This window comes from Bufo bufo, chromosome 2, assembly GCF_905171765.1.
Source record: "Bufo bufo chromosome 2, aBufBuf1.1, whole genome shotgun sequence".
NCBI classification, from domain to species: domain Eukaryota; kingdom Metazoa; phylum Chordata; class Amphibia; order Anura; family Bufonidae; genus Bufo; species Bufo bufo.
The window spans coordinates 529,172,799-529,200,698 of NC_053390.1; the positions used below are offsets into that span (position 1 = coordinate 529,172,799).

The 27,900-nt window shown below is 43.9% G+C and overlaps 1 protein-coding gene across 2 annotated transcripts in view; it reads left to right on the plus strand.

Annotated features, from left to right (window-relative positions):
• SCARB2 (scavenger receptor class B member 2) overlaps positions 1 to 27,900 on the plus strand; it is an 81,171-nt gene that overhangs the window by 35,054 nt on the left and 18,217 nt on the right. The window contains exons 3-5 of one of the 2 annotated variants that reach the window (XM_040417959.1): positions 17,416 to 17,475; positions 18,793 to 18,880; positions 23,730 to 23,930. In XM_040417959.1, the coding sequence (XP_040273893.1) occupies positions 17,416 to 17,475; positions 18,793 to 18,880; positions 23,730 to 23,930 (349 nt within the window). Of the gene's footprint in view, positions 1 to 17,415; positions 17,476 to 18,783; positions 18,881 to 23,729; positions 23,931 to 27,900 lie in introns of both variants that reach the window. The other variant, XM_040417958.1, reaches the window with a different exon arrangement.

Here is a 27,900-nt window from a genome sequence, read left to right on the forward strand (position 1 = left end):
CCATTCAGATGTCCGCATGATTTTTACGGATGCACTGATACATGGATCGGATCCGCAAAACGCATCCGGTCGTCTGAATGAAGCCTTACAGGGGCATGATCAATGACTGTGGTGATCACCCCCCTGTCATTGATTACCCCCCTGTAAAGCTCCATTCAGATGTCCGCATGATTTTTACGGATGCACTGATAGATGGATCGGATCCGCAAAACGCATCCGGACGTCTGAATGAAGCCTTACAGGGGCATGATCAATGACTGTGGTGATCACCCCATATAGACTCCCTGATCACCCCCCTGTCATTGATTACCCCCCTGTCATTGATTACCCCCCTGTAAAGCTCCATTCAGATGTCCGCATGATTTTTACGGATGCACTGATAGATGGATCGGATCCGCAAAACGCATCCGGACGTCTGAATGAAGCCTTACAGGGGCATGATCAATGACTGTGGTTATCACCCCATATAGACTCCCTGATCACCCCCCTGTAAAGCTCCATTCAGATGTCCGCATGATTTTTACGGATGCACTGATACATGGATCGGATCCGCAAAACGCATCCGGTCGTCTGAATGGAGCTTTACAGGGGCATGATCAATGACTGTGGTGATCACCCCCCTGTCATTGATTACCCCCCTGTAAAGCTCCATTCAGATGTCCGCATGATTTTTACGGATGCACTGATAGATGGATCCGATCCGCAAAACGCATCCGGACGTCTGAATGAAGCCTTACAGGGGCATGATCAATGACTGTGGTGATCACCCCATATAGACTCCCTGATCACCCCCCTGTCATTGATCACCCCCCTGTCATTGATTACCCCCCTGTAAAGCTCCATTCAGATGTCCGCATGATTTTTACGGATGCACTGATAGATGGATCCGATCCGCAAAACGCATCCGGACGTCTGAATGAAGCCTTACAGGGGCATGATCAATGACTGTGGTGATCACCCCATATAGACTCCCTGATCACCCCCCTGTCATTGATTACCCCCCTGTAAAGCTCCATTCAGATGTCCGCATGATTTTTACGGATGCACTGATAGATGGATCGGATCCGCAAAACGCATCCGGACGTCTGAATGAAGCCTTACACGGGGGTGATCAATGACTGTGGTTATCACCCCATATAGACTCCCTGATCACCCCCCTGTCATTGATCACCCCCCTGTCATTGATCACCCCCCTGTCATTGATCACCCCCCTGTCATTGATCACCCCCCTGTCATTGATCACCCCCCTGTCATTTATCACCCCCCTGTCATTTAGCACCCCTCTGTAAGGCTCCATTCAGATATTTTTTTGGCCCAAGTTAGCAGAATTTTATTTTTTTTTTCTTACAAAGTCTCATATTCCACTAACTTGTGTCAAAAAATAAAATCTCACATGAACTCACCATACCCCTCACGGAATCCAAATGCGTAAAATTTTTTAGACATTTATATTCCAGACTTCTTCTCACGCTTTAGGGCCCCTAGAATGCCAGGGCAGTATAAATACCCCACATGTGACCCCATTTCGGAAAGAAGACACCCCCAGGTATTCCGTGAGGGGCATATTGAGTCCATGAAAGATTGAAATTTTTGTCCCAAGTTAGCGGAACGGGAGACTTTGTGAGAAAAAAATTAAAAATATCAATTTCCGCTAACTTGTGCCAAAAAAAAAAAATTTCTATGAACTCGCCATGCCCCTCATTGAATACCTTGGGGTGTCTTCTTTCCAAAATGGGGTCACATGTGGGGTATTTATACTGCCCTGGCATTCTAGGGGCCCCAAAGCGTGAGAAGAAGTCTGGTATCCAAATGTCTAAAAATGCCCTCCTAAAAGGAATTTGGGCACCTTTGCGCATCTAGGCTGCAAAAAAGTGTCACACATCTGGTATCGCCGTACTCAGGAGAAGTTGGGGAATGTGTTTTGGGGTGTCATTTTACATATACCCATGCTGGGTGAGAGAAATATCTTGGTCAAATGCCAACTTTGTATAAAAAAATGGGAAAAGTTGTCTTTTGCCAAGATATTTCTCTCACCCAGCATGGGTATATGTAAAATGACACCCCAAAACACATTCCCCAACTTCTCCTGAATACGGCGATACCACATGTGTGACACTTTTTTGCAGCCTAGGTGGGCAAAGGGGCCCATATTCCAAAGAGCACCTTTAGGATTTCACAGGTCATTTACCTACTTACCACACATTAGGGCCCCTGGAAAATGCCAGGGCAGTATAACTACCCCACAAGTGACCCCATTTTGGAAAGAAGACACCCCAAGGTATTCTGTGAGGGGCATGGCGAGTTCCTAGAATTTTTTATTTTTTGTCACAAGTTAGTGGAAAATGCTTATTTTTTTTTTTTTTTTTTTTTTCATACAAAGTCTCATATTCCACTAACTTGTGACAAAAAATAAAAACTTCCATGAACTCACTTTGCCCATCAGCGAATACCTTGGGGTCTCTTCTTTCCAAAATGGGGTCACTTGTGGGGTAGTTATACTGCCCTGGCATTCTAGGGGCCCAAATGTGTGGTAAGGAGTTTGAAATCAAATTCTGTAAAAAATGACCTGTGAAATCCGAAAGGTGCTCTTTTGAATATGGGCCCCTTTGCCCACCTCGGCTGCAAAAAAGTGTCACACATCTGGTATCTCCGTAATCGGGAGAAGTTGGGGAATGTGTTTTGGGGTGTCATTTTACATATACCCATGCTGGGTGAGAGAAATATCTTGGCAAAAGACAACTTTTCCCATTTTTTTATACAAAGTTGGCATTTGACCAAGATATTTATCTCACCCAGCATGGGTATATGTAAAAAGACACCCCAAAACACATTCCTCAACTTCTCCTGAATACGGGGATACCAGATGTGTGACACTTTTTTGCAGCCTAGGTGGGCAAAGGGGCCCACATTCCAAAGAGCACCTTTCGGATTTCACAGGTCATTTACCTACTTACCACACATTTGGGCCCCTAGAATGCCAGGGCAGTATAACTACCACACAAGTGACCCCATTTTGGAGAAAGAAGAGACCCCAAGGTATTCGCTGATGGGCATAGTGAGTTCATGGAAGTTTTTATTTTTTGTCACAAGTTTGTGGAATATGAGACTTTGTATGAAAAAAAAATAAAAATAAAAAATCATCATTTTCCACTAACTTGTGACAAAAAATAAAAAATTCTAGGAACTCGCCATGCCCCTCACGGAATACCTTGGGGTGTCTTCTTTCCAAAATGGGGTCACTTGTGGGGTAGTTATACTGCCCTGGTATTCTAGGGGCCCAAATGTGTGGTAAGGAGTTTGAAATCAAATTCAGGAAAAAATGAGGAGTGAAATCCGAAAGGTGCTCTTTGGAATATGGGCCCCTTTGCCCACCTAGGCTGCAAAAAAGTGTCACACATCTGGTATCCCCGTACTCAGGAGAAGTTGAGGAATGTGTTTTGGGGTGTCTTTTTACATATACCCATGCTGGGTGAGATAAATATCTTGGTCAAATGACAACTTTGTATAAAAAAATGGGAAAAGTTGTCTTTTGCCAAGATATTTCTCTCACCCAGCATGGGTATATATAAAATGACACCCCAAAACACATTCCCCACCTTCTCCTGAGTACGGAGATACCAGATGTGTGACACTTTTTTGCAGCCTAGGTGGGCAAAGGGGCCCATATTCCAAAGAGCACCTTTCGGATTTCACAGGTCATTTTTTACAGAATTTGATTTCAAACTCCTTACCACACATTTGGGCCCCTAGAATGCCAGGGCAGTATAACTACCCCACAAGTGACCCCATTTTGGAAAGAAGAGACCCCAAGGTATTCGCTGATGGGCATAGTGAGTTCATAGAAGTTTTTATTTTTTGTCACAAGTTAGTGGAATATGAGACTTTGTAAGGAAAAAAAAAAAAAAAAAAAAAAATCATAATTTTCCGCTAACTTGTGACAAAAAATAAAAAGTTCTATGAACTCACTATGCCCATCAGCGAATACCTTAGGGTGTGTACTTTCAGAAATGGGGTCATTTGTGGGGTGTTTGTACTGTCTGGGCATTGTAGAACCTCAGGAAACATGACAGGTGCTCAGAAAGTCAGAGCTGCTTCAAAAAGCGGAAATTCACATTTTTGTACCATAGTTTGTAAACGCTATAACTTTTACCCAAACAATTTTTTTTTTACCCAAACATTTTTTTTTTATCAAAGACATGTAGAACTATAAATTTAGAGCAAAATTTCTATATGGATGTCGTTTTTTTTTGCAAAATTTTACAACTGAAAGTGAAAAATGTCATTTTTTTGCAAAAAAATCGTTAAATTTCGATTAATAACAAAAAAAGTAAAAATGTCAGCAGCAATGAAATACCACCAAATGAAAACTCTATTAGTGAGAAGAAAAGGAGGTAAAATTCATTTGGGTGGTAAGTTGCATGACCGAGCAATAAACGGTGAAAGTAGTGTAGGTCAGAAGTGTAAAAAGTGGCCTGGTCTTTCAGGGTGTTTAAGCACTGGGGGCTGAGGTGGTTAAACATGTATAATCCTCCTCCGGCCAACCTTTCGCTGCTTCAGACAGCGGCGGGATTCGCAGCGCAATTCCCATCAGCCGGGATTCTAGGCATGGGAGACCTCAATATGACCCTAGATAACTCGAAAGACAGATTCTGTAATCCGTCCATTAATCACCCTGAACGGCCCTTATCCAGAACTGCTCTAGCACGTCTGCTGTCTGAGCTGGGATGGATTGACATATGGAGAGAGAGATACCCTGACAGAACAGAATTTTCGTGTTTTACCCCTTCAAGAGGAGCTCTGTCTAGGATTGACTACCTCCTGGGCACCCCTGGCACCTATATGGCAATACGAGAGATCCGATATGGGACTCAGGGCCCATCTGACCATGCACCTGTAATAGCCTCATTAGATAACCCTTACGTGGCAGTCCGCACTCCAAAACAACGCGTACACCCATTCTGGCTTTCCTTGATGTCCCTGAATGATAGGGTGCCCGATCAACTACACGCATTTTTTGCGGCTCACCCAGCAGATACAGACCCGGCATTATTTTGGGACACCCTGAAGGCCTTTTTGCGTGGATGCCTTAAGTCCTCCATTTCGTACATTAAAAAGTCCACTCGCTGCAGGGAGGAAGAGTTGTGCATGCAGTGCAGAAACGCAGAGTTTGAGTATGTCTCAAATCCCACGGAAGAGAACAGAAGGGATTGGTTGCTGAAAGGTAGAAATTACATGAATCACTTGCAAGAGAAGAGTGACCGTAAGATGCTCTTCTGGCAACAGCAAACTTTTGAACAAGGTAGCAGAGTGGGTAAGGTATTGGCACAGATAGTGAGGAGGAACAATATGGCGCCCCCGATACTCCGCATAGCGAACAAGGATAGTATTGTAGTATCAGACCCTGGTGAGATCTTAGACCGTTTTGGTGAGTTTTATCAGGATCTGTATTGTTCACATGCTGAGTATTCTTTCCAGTCACTGGAGAATTACCTGCAGGAAGTAACACACCCCAAATTATCCGAGTCAGACAGGGAATTATTAGATGAGGAGCTCACGCTGGAAGAGGTGGGGGAGGCGATTGCAGGGTTAAATAGGGGAAAGGCCCCAGGGCCAGATGGAATTCCATTGGAAGTTTACTCTAAGTATGTGGAGATTTTGGCTCCACAACTGCTGAGCATGTACAAATCATCTTTAAATAGCGGTACTCTTCCGGAAACATTATACGAAGCCTCTATAGTAGTTTTATTAAAACCTGACAAGGACCCCTTAGAGTGCGGGTCATATAGGCCCATTTCGTTGTTAAACTTGGATTACAAAATCCTTACTAAAGTGTTGGCAAATAGGCTAAACAGGGTCATTTCAACTATAATACATGAGAATCAATCCGGGTTTATTCCTGGTAGATCCACCTCTAGTAACATACGCAGGGCACAGGTTATCACCCAGTTGGGATGTGCAAATCACAACTCTTGGGCCCTGGCTGCCTTAGACACCGCCAAGGCGTTCGACTCCGTTGAGTGGCCTTACCTGGTACAGGTACTGCGATTTTTTGGCTTTGGTCCAATGTTTATTAAATGGATCAATATCCTATACAAATCCCCGACGGCGAACATAATGATCAACGGCTCGTTGTCATCCACTTTCAGTTTGCACAGAGGCACCAGACAGGGATGCCCCCTATCTCCCTTGCTATTTGCAGTGGCCATTGAACATTTAGCATTAAGGATCCGCCAGGATGAGGTTTATAGGGGTATTAAGATGGGAAATAGAGAAGATAGGTTGGGACTATACGCTGATGACCTCATTTTGTACATGGATTCTGTAGAGTGCACCTTATCTAGGGCAATATCCATTATTGAGCAGTTTGGTGTATTCTCCGGATTATGTATAAATTGGACCAAGTCAGCTATTATGCCCCTGTGGGCCTCGGGGTGGCCCTCGGTGTACCATAACTTGCTAGTGGTGGACAAGTTTAAATATTTAGGTGTCATTATCACCAAAGTCCCAGGGTCAGCACATTTGTTAAACATTGATCCCTTGGTTTCATACTTCGTAGACAAGTTCAAATCCTGGAATACTCTGCCGTTGTCCACCATGGGCCGCGTGAATTTAATTAAAATGATCCTTCAACCCAAAGCCTTGTACATGTTGGAGCATGCTTGCGCACCTGTACCACGAGCATTCTTTGACAGGTTACACTCCCTTATGGCAACATTCATATGGGGTAGAAACAGAAGAAAATTAGCCATCAGGTCTCTGCAGAGGAGTTGGGACCAAGGGGGTACAGCTTTACCGGACTTACATTTATATTTTCTTGCTGGTCAGTTGCGGTATTTGGTGCCATGGGCGACCCAGGATGTGCTTCCTAATTCTGAATATTACCTGCGGAAGTTTTTGCAGCTCTCCACTCTATGGCCTGTCCTGGAGGGCCAAGCATCTATGGCGGGTTCGCTCCTTCCAATCCATAAGTTGGCACATCAGGTGTGGGGAGCTGCAAAGTTACAGCAGTACAAGGATCTGCCGGAGGATATTCCATTATGGAATAATTTACTGTTTCCGCACCTGATACAAAGAGAGTGGGAGGTGATATGGAGGGGATATGGCATATGCTACCTAAAGGATTTGTATGAAAACGGCATTTTATTTTCCTTCTCACAATTGCAGACTAAGGCGGGTGTTTTGAGGCCACACTTCTTCAGGTATCTTCAGTTGAGACATGCCTTACAGGCCCAGCTGAGAGATCTGAAGAAAATCGTATCGGCTTACCCGTTAATAGGGGTTTTCAGGACGCAGGGCCCTCGGGGACTGATATCTGCCATCTACACACATTTACTTAATCTAAAGATATCAACATCTCCATTGACAGCAGAAAGTAAGTGGAAAGGAAATGTGCCTGATCTGACAAGTGAGGAATGGAGTGAAGCACTGGAAGCCCCAGTGACAGTATCTCCGTCCCTTAATAACAGATTGATACAACTCTTTATCTTGAATAGGTGTTACTTGACCCCAACTAGGCTCTTTAAAATGGGCAGGAGAACGCACACGGAGTGCCACAGGTGCTCACAATTAAATGCGGACTTCTGGCACTTAATATGGGAATGTAATTATATTCAGGTTTTTTGGAAGGAGGTGGTGGCTATAGTATCATCCCTGATTCCAGATTCATTGGTGGTTTGCCCTAAATCCTGCCTATTAGGTATTGTAGAGGAGGAGTCGCGTTCACGATATACACTCATTTTCATTAAGGAAGTTTTGTTTATGGCCAGGAAAGCTATTGCCATTAGATGGATGGCGGACAGACCCCCTTCGATCAGTCAGTGGAAAACCATGGTCAACAATATTATTCCTTTTGAGAGGATTATGTATTCTAACAGGGGTTGCTCTCAAAAGTTTCAGAAGATATGGGGACCTTGGTGTGCTTCTCCTGTGACTACTACGGCGGCCCACCTACATTCTGTGACTTAACTAATATGCTTAACTAGATATGTATCTTCAAAGTTTACTAGCGGGACTTATCAAAATTGAATAAAGATAAAACATTATTCTACTGTACAATATTGACTAAAGATGATCATTAACATGATGTGCGGGGATCAATGGGTAGCGATTTATTTGATATCTGCGATGCTACAAATTGCTCGACTTACCATTGCATTCTTAATTGTAATGTACTACTCTGCAAATTGTAATACAGTGTGAATGTACTGTTAAATATCTTGCCTTTTTATTTTCAATAAAGCGAGTTTAAAAAAAAAAGTCATTGTTGTTTCCCTGCTAACAGAGTAGGACTGGATTGAGTCCTTAACAACTCTTATCGGAAAGTCCTATAATAATTTACATCTTGCCAGCTTGCGCTAGACTACATTCTGAGGTGTGTGCTATGGTTAACTGCTGTGTTCAAAGGACTGGAGTAGCTTGAGATGCTGCTGCCCTTTAACTGCTAGTTCTATAAAGCTACATGCCCTATGAACTTAAATCAGGAGCTGAATCATCTTTACTATTTCTTGACATAGTCCTTTGGATATCCCTGGAGCATAAGTCCTGTTTTACGGGCTGCAAAACTAGTTCAGCTCACACGCCTGTTGGTGTTAAATCCTTGGTAGATGACGCTGATGATGCATATGCTGTGGATACTGCAAAAATCATGTCTGCCATAGCATCCTTTCAGGCAGTTTTAACTGCCAACCATTCGTTACAAAATTGAGCATAGATTGAGTGGTGTGGAGGATGTGGCGCACGCAGGGGAAAATGTTACCCACACACAGAAAATTGTAACCGGTGGAATAATGTCCGTGTCTTGGGGCTACCTGAAAGGGTGGAGGGCTCTGACCTCGGGCTGTTTGCTGAGCAATTGTTGCCACTCTCCTTGTTCTCGTGTTTTGTGATGGAGAGAGCACACCGAATACCGTCCAAACCTGTGCTGACAGGTGACCCTGCACGCCCTTTTATTCAAAAAGTCCTGAACTATAGGGATAAAAAGGGAGAGATCAAGTTTGAAAATATGAGGCTTTCCTTTAACCCAGATTTTACCTCTAAGGTAAGGCAGCTGAGGAGGCAATTTACCCAGGTGTGAGCTTGTCTCAGAGAGAAAGCCATTAAATATGAAGCACTCTAGCTTACGAGATTGAGGGTGTAGGATGGTGAGATGATGCTTTTCTTCACTACTCTAGAGGAGACATTGGACTGGCTAAACAAGAGGACCCCAGCCTGTGTTGAATTCCATATATGACTGTCTGGAGACCACTAGACTTTTATGTTTGATACTGCACCATGAAAGCTTTGGCTATGTTTGGTTTCTATTGTCTTTTTCTCTCTGGACAGGTTGGGACTTATGTTCTCTTAATGTTCAGATCATACTGAGATCTCTGGAGCTCCTGAGAAAGGTGATAACCTAGATCTCACTGGAAGGATCTCCTGTTTCTGTCTGAATGCACTGCTGTTGACACGCACATCTTTTTGCGGTACAAAGACTTCCTTGACCACTGGTTTGGGATGCCATTCTCATACAAGGATGGTTTGGGAAAGGAGGAGGGGGGGGGGGGGGGCACAGATTGCTGAGTCTCCCAGTAGGCAGACATGTCACTCAGGGCAGCTCTTGTATTCACTCCCTTAGCAGTGCAGGGGGAGGGGCAGAGAGAGTTTTTATTGCAAGTAAACAAAGGGCCAGAAGAGAACCAGGGAAATGAGGAAATAATTAGTTATATATTGCTGACCATCAGATTTAGGCCTGTTGCACACGACCGTATGGCTTTTTCAGTGTTTTGCGGTCTGCAAAAAACGGATCCGCAAAAAATACGGATGACATCCGTGTGCATTCCATTTTTTGCAGAACGGAACATCTGGCCCCTAATAGAACAGTACTATCCTTGTCCGTTATGCGGACAATAATAGGACATGTTCTATCTTTGAACGGAAATATGGAAACGGAATGCATACGGAACAGAGTACATTCCTTTTTTTTTTTTGCGGACCCATTGAAATGAATACGGAACGCAAAAAACGGAACGTAAACGAAAAAAAAAAATTAAAACAGATTCGTCCTGTTTCCGCTATGCAGGGGAATTTTCTCCTGCATAACGGAAACGGGACGTATCCGTTATGCAGGCCATAGACTTCTATTATGATGGAATGAATAACGGAATGCCTCTAAAGGCATTCCGTTATGCATTTCGTCATAGAATTGCGTTATGGTCCGTGGTAGCAGAATCCATAACACAATTCTGCTTTTACCACCAAACAAAGCGTGAACGAATTTCATAACCTGAAACATCTCTAGTCAGGATCTTTTTAGTGGGTGGTGTATACATGCTGCCTTCCTTTTATAGGAGAATTCTTCATGAGCTCATGGGGAAATTAGCACTATTCCTGGCCGTTCCTGTTATTTTTTTTAGGAGACTTTAATGCTGAACCCTAGAGGCTGGAGGCGATTACATACTGACTTGCAGCATTACTCCTGCCACTCGGCTCCAGCTGATTCCTTGCCGAGGATTGACCTAAATACAGTTAGGTCCATATATATTTGGACAGAGACAACATTTTTCTAAATTTTGTTCTGTACATTACCACAATGGATTTTGAACAAAACATTTCAGATGCAGTTGAAGTTCAGACTTTCAGCTTTAATTTAGTGGGTAGAACAAAATGATTGCATAAAAATGTGAGGAACTAAAGCATTTTTTAAACTCAATCCCTTCATTTAAGGGGCTCAAATGTAATTGGACATATTAAGTAATTGTAAACAAAATGTTAAATTCTAATTATTCTAATACTTGGTTAAAAGCCCTTTGTTGGCAATGACTGCCTGAAGTCTTGAACTCATGGACATCACCAGACGCTGTGTTTCCTCCTTTTAAATGCTCTGCCATAACTTTACTGCAGTGGTTTTCAGTTGCTGTTCGTGGGCCTTTCTGTCTGAAGTTTAGTCTTTAAAGGGAACCTGTCACCAGTTTTATGGTGTTCTAACTAAGGGCAACATAAATAAGTGACTGATTCTCTTAGCAAAATGCTGGGTCACTTTCTTTAATTGACCCAGTCAATCTGCCAACATTTTGTATTGAAAGGCTCCAGCTGATAATGATGAGTCCTGAATATTCATGAGCTCCTGACTCTCCCCGCCCACCTGCTGCTGAGTGACAGTTATTTTCCATATGAATCAGCAGCAGGTGGGCAGGGGAGTGGCTATATCTCTGAATTAAAAAAACGCTGGACTCACTGACATCACGCTGGACTCAAATCAGCTCATTAGCCTGCGGCATGTGGCATCTTTGTGTGTATATTATGTGACTATACATACACCTGTGACTATGTATGTGAATGTGCCAGTCAAAATTTTCTTGTAGTGTATTACAGACTGTAATTATAGCCTACTCACAGGCTGTCCCAGAAGGCTGCCTTCCCTGCCATCGGGTACCCGTCACAACAGAGCGGGGACCCAATGGCTGCTTCCTCCTTGCACGGACATCGCACGTGCCACGGTCAGCGCTGACCGCGGCCGTGCAGGGGTTAATGCGCCGGCATCAGTGATTTCACCGATGCCGGCGCATACAGCAGGGGTCCGGCTATCAGTGACTGCCGGACCCCTGCCGCGGATCGGGCGGGTGCAGGAGGTACATGTACGACGCTGGACGTTAAGGGGTTAATTAGCTTGTCATATCTTATAACGCCTGCTTTGTGGATGACGTGTGATGTCTGCCGGTGTCTGTTTTTGCCACTGTGTGACTTATTTTTCACCTTTTGTTTACATACTGATAAACCTCAATAAAGATAAAATTTATATTCTGATACACATTGGTCTTATGCACTCCCATTATTGTAGGTATCTTGTTGTAGTAATTTGAGTGTGACCTATAAAAGGCTCATAGGCATAGTAGCCCACATTTACTAATGTGAGTGCATGTAGATTTTGGCATAAATGTGGAGCAATATGACACAGTTGGGCTTAGAGAATTGCACCTGGCCTGAAAACCGGACATGGCTTATGGAAATATGGGACTTTGCTTAACTGGAATATTCTGTGGCATAAGATCAGCATTTTGCAGCAAAACTGCACTTCAGTTCTAGCATAAAATTCTGTCTCAAAGTAACCCAAGAAATAGTTTGTATAGAGTCAGACAAAAGTGTCTAGTGATGCACCACATTTATCACAGTGGTCCTCCACCGCTACCCCCAAAAAGGGACCCACACTGGACCTTATTTTGACCCATCTCTGCTCCCTATCTAATCTTTTAAACTCTCCTCTCATCTTCTCTGACCACAATCTTCTACTTAGGCTACATGCACACGACCGTATGTGTTTTGCGGTCCGCAAATTGCGGATCCGCAAAAAAAAAACGGATGACGTTCCGTATGGCATCCGTTTTTTTTGCGGATCCATTTTTTTGGGCGGATCCATTGTAATAATGCCTATCCTTGTCCGCAAACTAGAAAAAAATAGGACATGCACTATTTTTTTTGCGGAGCAACGGAACGGACATACTGATGCGGACAGCACACTGTGTGCTGTCCACGTTTTTTGCGGACCCATTAAAATGAATGGGTCCGCATCCTATCCGCAAAAAAAACGGATCGGACACGGAAACAAAATACGGTCGTGTGCATGAGGCCTTACATTGTCAACCATTCTCTCTTCAACTGCTTCTCCTGCCCACAAATAAGTGCACCCTCAAACGTTCCGATATTCACACACTCTCTGACTTTTACCTCTCTCAACCATATCTTCCCTTCACGGCACAGAAGCAGCTTCTATTTTCTTTAACCACAATAACTTCAGCTCACAACTCAGTTACCCCTTAAACACAAAAAAGCATGTTGAATCAATAGACAATCCTCGAACACAAATCAGACAAAAAAATTGAGGCAAGCTGCCAGAGTTTCAGAAAGACGCTTGAAGAAAACACACACCAACCAAGACTTCATGACATACAAACAAGCAGAAGTCCGCACTGACCTCTTCAAAACAGAACTACTTCACTACTCTTATATCTTCTCTGTCTCACAAGCCTAAACAGTTGTTTATTCCTTACTCTGTCCCCCAGTGCCCCCTTCTGACGCCTGTCATCTCAGCTGAGGACTTTGCCTCATAACACAACATCAGAGGAAGCTTCAACGAACAGTCCCCACAACCCCTCTACACAACTGTTCAGTGCTCTTCCACATAACCCTCTTTACCATTATCAATGAAGAAAAGCTTTCCACCATACTCCAACTTTCACCTCACCACCTGTGCTCTTGACCCACTTCTATTCCACTTCATCCCTAACCTTATCACCATGCTTATCATGGTTCTAAAACATCTCTTCAACCTATCACTAACCACTGGTGTCTTCCCATCTTCTTTTAGATCTGCCACCATCACAGCCATATTCAAGAAGCCTTCCCTCAACCCATCTTTGTTCTCCAGCTATCTCCCCATCTCGCTACTCCTCTTCACATCAAAACTCTTAGAACATCATGTCCACCTTGAACTATCCTCCCACCTCTTATCCCACTTACTTTTTGACCAGCAACAATCTGGATTCCACCCCATCACTCCACTAAAACTGACCTAAATAAAGTACCCAATGATCTGTTACCTGCCAAAACAAAACATTTCTCTGCGCTCCTCCTTCTAGACCTTACATCTGCCTTTGACATAGTCAGCTACTCCCTTCTGTTACAAACTCTCTCATCCCTCTACATCACAGACTTGGCCATTTTCCTAAATCAACTCATACCTTACCAACCGAACATTCAGTATCGCCCATTCACACACCGCCTCCTCATAACGTTCTCTCTGTGTTGGCTGTCTCCTGGAAACCCTATTCTTCTCCATTTATGGGACAGCACTGCTTTCAGTACCACCTGCTGATGACACCAAAATTTGCCTCTCTGGCCAAGATCTCACTTCCCTGCCATCCAGAGTTTCAGCATGTCTATCAGCTATATCTTCCTTTTTCTTCTCAGTTTAAAAGCTCAACATGGAAAAAACAGAATTAATCATCTTTTCCCCTGTCACTGACGCTCCACTCTTTCACCAGTCTCACAAGTTTGCTGCCTTGGGTTAACATTTGATTCTGCCCTGTCCTTCAAGCCACACATTCAAGCCATTACCTTCTGTGGTGGCCATGTTCCATCCTCTTACTCCAGTAGTCTCAGAATGGTAATACAGTTGCATTCAGGAATCAGGAGGGCACCTACAGCCACCGGCCAAGACACTCATAGCATAAATTAACTGTGGTAATGTCAGATAATTACTTCTGGTCATGAGAAGGGCTCAGACAGGCCCCTGGGCATCAGCCACAAGAAAGTTTTCCTGTAGCTTCTATGATCAGTGCGCCCCTGCCCATGGATTCATAAGTCAGAATTCTGGAGTAAAATGTACCTTTTTGGTGCAAATTAGTTTAGACAAATTGATTTGCATCCGAAAGAACAGATGCTTGTACCTTACAGACAATTACTGGCTGCAGTAATCATTTGCTCTGCACATCAGACCAGAAAGTAGAGAGCGGTGGGGACCAGCTTTGTCAGTACATGAGCACAAAGCGATCCATGAGTGAATTATTATTATTATAATTATTTTTTTCACAGCATGAAGATCAGTTTGACAATTTTTTTTTTTCCTGGAAAACCAATTTAACGACTGCTTAAAGAGGCAGCCGGGCTTCTGGAAACCACCAAGCGGGCCGACACTCCACTGTTTGCTTAACTCCCATTGATTGTATTAAGTGGGAGCCACGCTGACAGTGTAGCAGAACAGGGAGGTAAATGGATAAATTGCAAGTTTTGCTGAATTATTTGGGTGGTTTTTCTTGATAGCCTTTTCTGTGTAAATGTGTATACATAGATAGCTGTCAATCACTGAAAAGATGGCCCACTTGGCTACTGTGCTCAGAAAGAACAAAGATATAAATCTATAAAATACAAATTATGCAGAATCTTTTCTCACAGAACTATATACCAATCTGCCCAGCTCCTCCGGCTCTGTACCATGCTGCCTGCACACTGCATTTTTATGGTGACAGGTTCCCTTTAAGACATTTCTAACAAACAGATGAGCAGAGCAGGACTCATTCATGACCTCATGGCCTGTTTACAGACTAATCTTATAAAACTCCATAAAAGTGGGCTTTCCCTTCAAATGGTTTAGTCACTGAAATGGATGCAAACACCCAAAGTATAGATGGATAAATCCATGGAGTCTAAAAATGAAACAAAGAAGTAGTTCTCTACTCTGAGCAAATGCCAGGAAGAATCACCAACGCCTGTATTCAAAATCATCAGCATCCCTTCATTACTAATCTCCACACAGTGCAGTTTTGGTCACATTTGTCCGATGTGGCACATTCTGCAGGATGGTAGTGAAGATTGTAAGGACACACAGATAGAGGGGAATTTATAATGAGTTTGGTGCAGTTTTATGCATTGCCATAACTTGTACCACTGCTGATATTCCAACTTCTGCATCTCCCCGCTACTGCAATGAGATTGTGCCATTTTTTTGCAAATTTTTGAAAAAAGAAGTTAACCATGCCCACTTTGCCAGACATTTTTCAAAGATGTCAAGATCACAAAAAGTCACACATTTTTGTTTCAGCTTATTTTTACACCAGAAAACCAGTGTGCAGAGCTTCATAAATACCCCCAATAAGGTGAGGTTGCAGTAAAATCAGAGGAAACATGTTGTCTGTTGCGGAGTGTGGCTGCTCCCTTGACTCGAATCTTCGGTGCAGCAAAAATCCCAGTCGGGGGGATTGGAGTTAAGTCTGAGCAAGGACTCCTGCGTTGGGATCCCGCAGCTCTGTGCCCACACTGCCATATCTGCAGGGGGGAAAAATGGCATTTGTATTTTTGGAAAATCCTTATTGTGAACCAAAACCAGGTGTGGGTCAAAAGCACAGAACACGTGCAAGTCTTCCCATTGTACCTTATCTGTGTGTAGGCTCCACTCCTGATTTTGGATGGAAATCACTGATGAAACACTGACCAAATCACTGAAGTGTGAACTAGGGTTTAAAGCCCCTTTACACTGGTGAAGCATCAGCTAGATAATCGCTAATGAGTGTTTGCTTGTTAGCGTTTATCTGCCGGTGTAAAAGTGCCACCAATTACCCGATGAACGAGAGAAAATCTTATTTATCGGGTAATATGATTGCTTGTGCGGACACCAAAATGTCGGCAGCAGATCGGGGATGAGCAGTGGCTTTAGCGATCGCTCCGTGTAAATCCTTCACTAACAAGCAGGCAATTGTCGGGAAGGTATACTGCCTTCCTAACAATCGTCTGCTAAATTTATCAGCGTAAAGGGACCTTTAGGCCACTTTCACACAGTCAGTGTTTGGTCAGTGATTTCCATCAGTGATTGTGAGCCAAAACCAGGAGTGGAGCCTCCACAGAGATAAGGTAGAAGGGAAAGATCTGCACCTGTTCTGTTTTGACCTGCACCTAGTTTTGGCTCATAATCACTGATGCAGATCACTGATCAAAAACTGACCGTGTCCTTATTCAGTGAGTAAATTCTGGAAGGATCCCCATAGCAGTGGAGTTGGAACTGGCATGTCTTAAGAGGCAACATCTTGTGCCAAAATTTTGGAGCGAGTTAAAGGGGTTGGCCACTTTCTGGTTACTGTGTATCAAGGTGTTTGTAAGATGTCTACGAGGCACTTACTAATATAGCCTTTGATGATATTCTTCACTTTTTTCTATATTTCATAAAGCATGCTACCTTCTTGGCCAAGTCTTTTGTGCTGTCCATACAAAGGTTCTGTCCATAAAATGGCTGCTGATGGAGGGTCATGTGACCGTGCAAATCACTTAGTCTCCTCCATTCAAATACACCGCACCTTCCGTCTGTACTTCACTGTTAGGAGTTTAGTGAAGTTTGTTTGACTGGTAGAGATTGAGTGATGTGTCTGGTCACATGACCCTCCATCAGCGGCCATCTTATGGACAGGACCTTTATGTGGACAGCACAGAACAAGGGGACTTCACTGAATATCAACCAAAGTTATGTTACTAAGTGCTGTATAGTGATCTTACAAGTAGCCAGAAAGGGGTCAACTCCTTTAAGGAACTAATAGTGTAAAGTTAGTGTCTAGCCATGCACCAGATTTACCATGCAGTATTACAATACATTTGAGGCATTTTTGGACAGTCTGTCCCAGTTAGCCCTGACTACCTTTTAGACAGGATTTGTAAATCTGCCCCATGTGATCACATGCAATTCCACAATCATGGAGTAGGACTGGGCCCAGTGATATTGACTATAAACAGTAGACCTACATGTGACCGTCTGTTTAATCCTATCTATGTCATTCAGGAGTTTATTGTATCATGTTTTATGTAATCTATAACATTCACATATGTGTATAATGATGACGTGTTCATGTTTGTGGAGTTTACTTTGGGATTAATTGATTGAATTGCTTGTTTCATTTGTAGGGAGTATCGACCTAAAGAGGATATAGAATTTCTTGAGAATGGTACTGAAGTGTCTGCGGTAGGGGTGCACCGAAATTTCGGCAGCCGAAAATATCGGCCGAAAATGCACCTAATCCACTTCGGCCGATATTGTTACATATCGGCCGAAAATATGGGGTGTGGGATTTGTCACCCACCATCTGCGGGCGGGCGCCGGGCGGGCGGTTTACTTTGTCACTGCATCTTTATTTTACCTTACAATCGTGAGGCTCCAGTAACTAACAACTCTGCAGGCAGAGCGGAGGGCGGCGTAACGTCACTTACTCACGTGACGCGCCTGCTCCGCCTCCTTCATTCATAAAGTGGGCGGAGCAGGTGCGTCACGTGAGTAAGTGACGTTACGCCGCCCTCCGCTCTGCCTGCAGAGTTGTTAGTTACTGGAGCCTCACGATTGTAAGGTAAAATAAAGATGCTGTGAGCAGCAGGGCCGGGGCTGTTATGGGTAGGGGGATCGGTCTATGGAACTGCTATGGGGAGGGGGGATCTGTGCACTGCTATGGGGAGGGGGGATCTGTGCACTGCTATGGGGAGGGGGGATCTGTGCACTGCTATGCCCATAACAGTGCACAGATCCCCCTCTCCATAACAGCGCCACCCACAGATTACCCTCTCCATAACAGCGCCACCCACAGATCCCCCTCTCCATAACAGCGCCACCCACAGATTACCCTCTCCATAACAGCGCCACCCACAGATCCCCCTCTCCATAACAGCGCCACCCACAGATCCCCCTCTCCATAACAGCGCCACCCACAGATCCCCCTCTCCATAACAGCGCCACCCACAGATCCCCCTCTCCATAACAGCGCCACCCACAGATCCCCCTCTCCATAACAGCGCCACCCACAGATCCCCCTCTCCATAACAGCGCCACCCACAGATCCCCCTCTCCATAACAGCGCCACCCACAGATCCCCCTCTCCATAACAGCGCCACCCACAGATCCCCCTCTCCATAACAGCGCCACCCACAGATCCCCCTCTCCATAACAGCGCCACCCACAGATCCCCCTCTCCATAACGGCGCCACCCACAGATCCCCCTCTCCATAACGGCGCCACCCACAGATCCCCCTCTCCATAACAGAGCCACCCACAGATCCCCCTCTCCATAACGGCGCCACCCACAGATCCCCCTCTCCATAACAGAGCCACCCACAGATGAATTTCATTCATGAAAAAGAATTATTAATAAAATCATTAAAAAAAAAGTATTTTAAAAGTATTTGGGCAAAAAGGCAGTTTCGGTTTCGGTTTCGGTTTTCGGTCAAGGGCATCCTGAATTTTCGGTTTCGGTTTCGGACCAGAATTTTCATTTCGGTGCACCCCTAGTCTGCGGTTAATCCCAAGACTTACATTTTTGAACCTGATAAGTCTGTGGGGAACCCAGAGGTGGACTTAATACGAACAGTTAATATTCCTATTGTGGTAAGTATTCTAGTAACATTCCAGTTGAGTCTTTTAGTTGCTATCTATTTTCCTGTTGGTTGCTTTTTAGTTCTGTTCCATTAGGGCAGAGTTATAATCAGTGGTGGTACCTTACATGATAATCCGAGCTGCAAAGGAGGCCTGAGGTGGTCAGAGCCACAGACTGGTCTTCTATACCTCCATGCTTTACACTGCAGTTCTGTGTGCTTAGAGTGATTGTTGTGTATACTGTAAGCACAGGCCAGCACAAGACCAGTAGAAAGGCAGAGCATGTTGAGTTGATTTCCTTTGCAGCAAGGATAGAATAATTCAAAACTATAAGTAACCAAGCTAAGGCCCAGTACATATTAGAGTACTGTCAGCAGCACCGACCGACAACTTGAAGGGAACCTGTCATAAACCTTATGGTGACCTCACTGAGGGCAGTATAAAATAGTGACAGAAATGCTGATTTCAGCGGCGTGTCACTGATGAGCTAAAAGTAAGTGGTTGCTGAGAACCAGCATCATAATCATTACAGCACAGGCCTGGAAAAGAGTCCAATCTACCTGAGAAGAGTCCTGGTTATACATAATCTCCTGTACTCCCTGCCCATCTGCTGATGACTGGCAGTTCTCTCCTGGAGAGGAAGGGAGAAAACTAGGTAGAAGACTGTAAGTCACCAGCAGGTGGGCAGGAGAGCAGGACTTCATGAGTAACCAGGACTCTTCTCAGGAGGCCGGGACTCTTTCCCAGGCCCAGTCTGCAATGATTGTGATGTTGGTTCACAGGAACCATTTAGTTTTAACTTATAAATGACAGACCGCTGAGATCAACTCGCCTGTCTCTACTTTATTCTGCCGTTAGTATTGGCAGCATAACATTAATGACAGGTTCCCTTTAACCCCTTAAGGACTTGGCCCTATTTTACCTTCTGGACTTGGCCATTTTTTGCAAATCTGACCAGTGTCACTTTAAGTGCTGATCACTTTGAAACGCTTTGACTTATCCAGGCCATTCTGAGACAGTTTTTTCGTCACATATTGTACTTCATGACACTGCTAAATCGAAGTAAAAAAAAATCATTTTTATTTATAAAAAAATACCAAATTTACCAAAAAATTTTAAAAAATTGCAAATTTCCAAGTTTAAATTTCTCTACTTCTATAATACATAGTAATACCTCCAAAAATAGTTATTACTTTACATTTCCCATATGTCTACTTCATGTTTGGATCATTTTGGGAAGGATATTTTATTTTTTGGGGATGTTACAAGGCTTAGAAGTTTAGAAGCAAATCTTGAAATTTTTCAGAAATTTTCAAAAACCCAATTTTTAGGGACCAGTTCAGGTCTGAAGTCACTTTGCGAGGCTTACATAATAGAAACCACCCAAAAATGACCCCATTCTATAAACTACACCCCTCAAGGTATTCAAAACTGATTTTACAAACTTTGTTAACCCTTTAGGTGCTCCACAAGAATTAATGGAAAATAGAGATACAATTTCAAAATTTCACTTTTTTGGCAGATTTCCCATTTTAATAATTTTTTTCCAGTTACAAAGCAAGGGTTAACAGCCAAACTAAACTCAATATTTATGGCCCTGATTCTGTAGTTCACAGAAACACCTCATATGTGGTCGTAAACCGCTGTACGGGCACACGGCAGGGCGCAGAAGGAAAGGAATGCCATACGGTTTTTGAAAGGCAGGTTTTGCTGGACTGTTTTTTTTGACACCATGTCCCATTTGAAGCCCCCCTGATGCACCCCTAGAGTAGAAACTCCAAAAAAGTGACCCCATTTTAGAAACTATGGGATAGGGTGGCAGTATTGTTGGTACTAGTTTAGGGTACATATGATTTTTGGTTGCTCTATATTACACTTTTTGTGAGGCAAGGGAATTAACAAGAAATAGCTGTTTTGGCACCATTTTTATTTTTTGTTATTTACAACATTCGTCTGACAGGTTAGATCATGTGATATTTTTATAGACCAGGTTGTCACGGACGCTGTGATACCTAATATGTATACTTTTTTTTTTATTTATGTAAGTTTTACACAATGATTTCATTTTTGAAGCAAAACAAATCATGTTTTAGTGTTTCCATAATCTGAGAGCCATAATTTTTTCAGTTTTTGCGTGATTATCTTAGGTAGGGTCTCATTTTTTTGCGGGATGAGATGAGTTTGATTGGCACTATTTTGGGGTGCATATGACTTTTTGATCGCTTGCTATTACACTTTTTGTGATGTAAGGTGACAAAAAATGGTTTATTTAGCACAGTTTTTATTTTTTATTTTTTACTTTGTTCATCTCAGGGGTTAGGTCATGGGATATTTTTATAGAGCCGGTCGATACGGACGCGGCGATGCCTAATCTGTATACTTTTTTTTATTTATGTAAGTTTTACACAATAACAGCTTTTTTAAAACAAAAAAAAATTATGTTTTTAGTTTCTCCATATTCTGAGCCATAGTTTTTTTTTATTTTTTGGGCGATTGTCTCAGGTAGGGGCTCATTTTTTGCGGGATGAGGTGACGGTTAGATTGGTACTATTTTGGTGGGCAAACGCCTTTTTGATCGCTTGCTATTACACTTTTTGTGATGTAAGGTGACAAAAAATGGTTTATTTAGCACAGTTTTTATTTTTTACGGTGTTCATCTCAGGGGTTAGGTCATGTGATATTTTTATAGAGCCGGTCGATACTGACACGGCGATACCTAATATGTATATATTTTTTTTTTCCCCCTATTTTTTACCAATTTTTTTTTAACTTTATTTGGGGAAAATGACGTTTTTGTTTATTTTTACTTGAAACTTAATTTTTTGGGGGGGGGGGAAACTTTTTATTTTTTCAACTTTTTTTTCACTTTCTTTTTTGTCCCACTTTGGGACTTGAACTTTTGGGGGTCTAATCCCCTTTACAATGCATTCCAATACTTCTGTATTGGAATGCGTTGGCTGTATGAGTAATACTGGATCTCACAGGCTCGTCACCGGAAGGCAGCGCGATGCCTTCCTTAGACATCGCACTGCCTTCCATGCCATCGCGTCCCCCCTACAGCCGCATGGGGACCCGATGGCACTGCCGCCCGCCGCTGCCGCACCTGGTAAAAGCCGCAAACCGCAGGTCTCAATTGACCTGCGGTTTGCGGCGATCGTTCCGATTAACCCCCGCGGCACCGCAATCGCGTTTTAAAATTAGGACGTACCGGTACGCCCTGGGTCCTTAAGGACTCTGGAAACAGGGCATACTAAGGGGTTAAAGGGGTTATCCCACTAAAAATACTTTTCTAATTGCACGTAATTAAAGACTTAGCATAGCTATGGAGTTATATAATAAAATGTGTCTGTGTAGCGCAGTGCTTCTCAATTATTTTCTGTCATGCCCCCCCTAGGAAGAAGAAAACATTTCGCGCCCCCCGCGCGACTGTAAATAGTATCATTTGTCTATAAAATTGTTATAAGTACACCTCTGCATAACACTATCCTTATTAACGTATAAGAGAATAAAAAAAGAAAGAAATGTGGATCGGACACACACTTATGGGGGGATCTGTGGATGACGGACACTTATGGGGGGATCTGTGGATGACGGACACTTATGGGGGGATCTGTGGATGACGAACACTTATGGGGGGATCTCTGGATGACGGACACTTATGGGGGGGATCTGTGGCTGGCACTGTTACAGGGGGATCTGGCACTGTTATATATGTGCCATCCACAGACCCCCCACCCCATAACAGTGCCATCCACAGTGCCGCCCCCAGCCCATAACAGTGCCATCCACAGACCCCCACCCCTTAACTGTGCCATCCACAGATTCCGTGTGCCCGCCGCCGCCGTTTAAAGTTATTAAACATGCCCCCCTCATTACTAATAGTACCGTATATCCGAATCTCTTCTGTATAATGCCGGCAGGCGGGCCGGGCGGCCGGCGCGTCCCTCAGTGACGTCACTTGTCTGCGCCGCCTGCTTCATTCATAAAGCAGGCGGCGCAGGCACGTGACATCACTGAGGGACGCTCCGGCCGCCCGGCCTGCCTGCCGGCATTATACAGAAGAAATTCGGATATACAGTACTATTAGGAGTGAGGGGGGCATGCTTAATAACTTTTAATTCAATAATACATTTTATATTAGTATACCGGAGGGAGCAGTGGGGCGGGGCTATAGTACAGTGACCGCACCGCCCCACCGCTATTGCCGGCCCCCAGCTCCTCCTCCCAGTCCCTCCCCCGGCCCCCGCTCCGTACATCGCGTCCAGCGCCTGCGCCGGCCTCTGATCAGACGGGAGATGAGCGCTTCCACAATGGAAGCGCTCATCTCCCTGCCGCATATTACACTGCGAGCTGTCGGCCGCCCGGCGCCCCTGTTGCTATGGCGCCCTGTGCGGCCGCACAGCCCGCACACCCCAAAGGCCGGCCCTGAACGAGCCCCCCTTTACGGAGCCTGGCGCCGCCCCTGGGGGGCGCGCCCCACTATTTGAGAAGCACTGGTGTAGCGTCACCTGCTGTTTGCTTTTTTTCTTATTTCTTTGACCTGCTCACTGAGATGGCCGCACATGCTCAGTTTCATCCTTCAACTGGCACCTGAGCTGGGATAGGGAGAGCATAGGATGAGGAGAGCCCCCGTTTGAAATCCTTAATAGCAATAATGTTTATCTTGTACCCTCTTCCATCAGTACTCCATTAATATGATGCTATTTTATTTATATACCGCTACTATGGCTTTTTGTGCTTCTTAAAATGTGGATTTTTGCTTGTAACTCGGTCTACTGAAAAATGGATTCATTGTATTGAAGTTGTTCACCAAATGTGGGAAGACTTGTAGTTATCTTCTTTGTAATCTTCTATATTTCAGACACTGCTGCAAATTACCAGAAATAATAAGTATTTTAAATACATAAAACCAATAGTTGATGGAGTTTTGAAGACTTACAATGAAGGAGTGTTTCTTACACGATCGGTCCATGAACTGCTTTGGGGTTACAAGGACCCTGTTCTTTCTATGGTACATACTGTAGTACCAGACATTAGTGACATGTTTGGCTTGTTCTACCAGGTAAGTGTGGCAAGTGCCTGTCAGATTTCTGAGGGAAATAATCCAAAAACACCACTAATTTTTTAGGAAACTTAGGTAGAGTTTCCTTATTAAAGGGGTTGTCCCACAAAAATATTCTGCATTTCTCAAACTTGCACTTGGATCTGAATACTTTTTGATTTTGCATGTAATTAAAAATGTTGTAAAGCCAGTGAGTTATTTAAAAAAAAATATATATCTGTATAGAGCCACGTGCTGTTCTTTTCCTTATATCTCTGACCACCTTGCTGAGGTGGACGCATATGCTCAGTTCCATCCTTCAACTGCCACCTGTTCTGTCTTCCATTAGAAGCTGTGACAGTTACAGGGAGACCGCTGCAACGGAAGTGACACGTCTCCTGATCTGTGATAGGGAAAGAGCTGGTGCAGAAATGACATGCCCCCTTAGCTGCAGCAGAAAGGACACTCCCGCTGATCTGGGATAGGGAGAGCATGGACATGCCCCCTTAGCTGCAGCAGAAAGGACACTCCCACTAAGCTGGGATAGGGAGAGCATGGACACACCCCCTTAGCTGCAGCATAAAAGACACTCCCACTGAGCTGGGATAGGGAGAGCATGGACATGCCCCCTTAGCTGCAGCAGAAAAGACACTCCCACTGAGCTGTGATAGGGAGAGCATGGACACGCCCCCTTATCTGCAGCAGAAAAGACACTCCCACTGAGCTGGGATAGGGAGAGCATGGACACGCCCCCTTAGCTGCAGCAGAAAAGACACTCCCACTGAGCTGGAATAGGGAGAGCATGGACACGCCCCCTTAGCTGCAGCAGAAAAGACACTCCCTTTGAGCGGCCAGCTTGATATCAATCTAGCAGAGCATTGAATGGGGAGATCTCTGGATCCATGTGAAGTACAGGGCTGGTTCTAGCTTTGTTAGAAAGAGGTTGTCATGTACTATATGATGTCTGATTAGAATTTTTTACATTAGTCATGGGATAACCCCTTTAATACATTCCCCATGTTAATGATCCACCAAGACTCTGCCATGAGGGAGGGGGTGAGGCTAATATGTTTTTAATGTTCTTTTTTTCCAGTCCGTCCACCCTTAGGGCTCGTTCACATGACCGTGCTGTTTTTTGCGGTCCGCAAAACACGGATGGCGCCCATGTGCCTTCCACAATTTGCGGAACGGAACAGGAGGCCTATTATAAAAATGCCTATTCTTGTTCGCAAAACGCACAAGAATAGGACAGGACTCATAATTTTTGCGGGGCCACGGAACGGAGCAATGGCGGAACGCAAAATACGTTCGTGTGAACGAGCCCTTAGTCTGGATAGGTTGCCTCCATAAGAGCATGTAAAATGCATGGCCACAGAATTGCCTTTCTTATAATAAGATAATGAAATATGTTATTGGATTTGCTTTCTCTTCATTTATTGTGTTTTCATATAGTTTATTGAAAGGGTGGAACTTTGCATACACAACACACCTTGTTTCCCATTAACTAGACCTTCAGTCTGCCTTATGTCTATTTACTCTGCAGTTAGCTGTGGTATCTGTATATTGGTGTCTAGAAGCAGTCATTTTCAGCTGAGGGGTTTCTGAATTGTGGGTATGCCAGCCCAGAGAGATTATCGCCTATCCAGTGGATTGGTGATGCCTGCTAAATCGTTAGGGGTCTGACTGCTGGAAACCACCAGCGATCACCAAAATGGGGGACCCAGAGACCCCATTCCCTCTGGCTGCACTACCATAGCTAGGGGAAGTTTGAATGTAGCAGCGGTCAAGCATGAGCATATGCCCTGCTCCTCCATTCAAAGTCAACGGCCAAACTCTTTGCGACACTTAAGAGTATGTTTACATGGCAGAAAATACACAGTAGAAAAATCTTGCTTGAGAAATCCAAGGCTGATCCTCAAATTTCTGCCATAGATTTCTAGTCTGAATGCTGTGTGGACACCCACCACGGTTTAAAAGTCCATGGCTACAGATGTAGCAGGGTTAGCACTCCAGCTCTTAACTGAAATTTCTTAACTCATCGAGTTATCTTGAGACAAAAGCCATTGAAAAGCAATTGAAGGTGTTTGCTTAGATTAGATAACTCAGAAATCTCAGAAAACAGGAGTGTTTACTCCATCCGTATATAAATAGCAGTGCATATTCCTATTGAGGAAGAATGGGAGGTAGAATAGAAGCAGTCGGTGGAATGGATCAAAATCCGTTGGGAAAAAAAACAACCTTTGTGAACATGCCCTTAGAATACTAAAAAACTGTTCTGTGTCAGTTGTAGCTTCAAATTGAGAATTTACCACCCCTACATGGAATGTCTCTGTTTTATAGCGAATGTATTGTTGTATCCAATGTGCACTGCTGATTTGAAGAATATAAATTTGTTTCAGGGGCATAATTATGGGTCCCATAGCAAAATAGCAGCATTAGGCCTCTTGCACACGACCGTATGGCTTTTTCAGTATTTTGCGGTCCGCAAAAAACGGATCTGCAAAAAATACAGATGACGTCCGTGTGCATTCTGTATTTTGCGGAACGGAACAGCTGGCCCCTGATAGAACAGTACTATCCTTGTCCATTATGCGGACAATAATAGGACATCTTTGAATGGAAAAATGGAAATACGGAAACGTAAGGCATACGTACCTTCCGTTTTTTTTTTTTTTTGCGGATCCATTGAAATGAATGGTTCCATATATGGAACGCAAAAAACGGAGCGCAAACGGAAAAAAAAAATGTTTATTTGCAAGAGGCCTTAGGCCTCCTATGGAACCATTCATTTCAATAGACCTGTAAAAAAAACGGAAGGTACTTCATATGCCTTCCGTTTCTATATTTCCGTTCAAAGATAGAACATGTCCTATTATTGCCTGCAAATCACGTTCCGTGTCTCCATTCAAGTCAATGGTTCCGCAAAAAAAACTGAATGCATCCGGATGTCTTCCGTATCAGTTCCGTTTTTGCGGAGCCATCTATTGAAAAGGTTATGCCCAGCTCAATTTTTTTATGTACTTACTGTTTAAACATTATTGTATACTTCCGTTTTTGATCCGCAAAAAATGGATCACAAACGGAAACCAAACGGAACCGAAACGGAAACATTACTGAAACAAAAAGTCTGAAAAACTGATCTGTTTAAAATGGACTGCAAAACCATACGGTCCTGTGCAGGAGGCCTTAGGCTACTTTCACACTTGCGGTAGCCTTTTGTGGCAGGTTTTTCCGGCGGGGGAACAGCCTGCCAGATCCGGCAGGTTGTTCCCCCTGCCAGAAAAGGCTACCGCAAGTGTGAAAGTAGCCTTATACCAAAAGGCCACCATATTGTCATTCCCCACTAAACAGTACAATGTTCTCGCGCCAGCTTGGACCTCCAACCTCTGGTGCTATGGCTATTGTTAAGTCCATGATTTATTCAGCTGGCACCTTGCTTCTTTTTGGCAAATTGATGCCCTCTTAGCACTTGTGACTTAGGCCTCATGCACACGAAAGTATATTCTTTCTGTGTCTGTTCCTTTTTTTTTTGCGGACCGTATACGGAACCATTCATTTCAATGGGTCCGCAAAAAAAACTAAAGTTTCTCCATCCGCATTACGGACAAGGAGAGTACAGTTCTATCAAGGGCCAGCTGTTCCGTTCCGCAAAATACGGAATGCACACGGACGTAATCCGTATTTTTGGCAGATCCGTTTTTTGCGGACCGCAAAATACATACCTTGGTGTGCATGAGGCCTTACTCAGTGAGAGTTGCCATGTGTCATGTATATACTGTATACATATATTCTATATTTTGTCTCCAAATCAGTGCGTTATGGCTGATTAGTGATAAAGAAATGGCTTTTTTAAAGTGGTCTTTGAGGTACGCATTAGTGTTCGAAACGCTACTAATAGTAGAGCCCAGTACGATATGCTGTATACTCCCCCTTGGGGCTCAGTTGCACTTCTGCTCTGCCACTCGTCTGTCCACACTTAGAGATAGCCGAT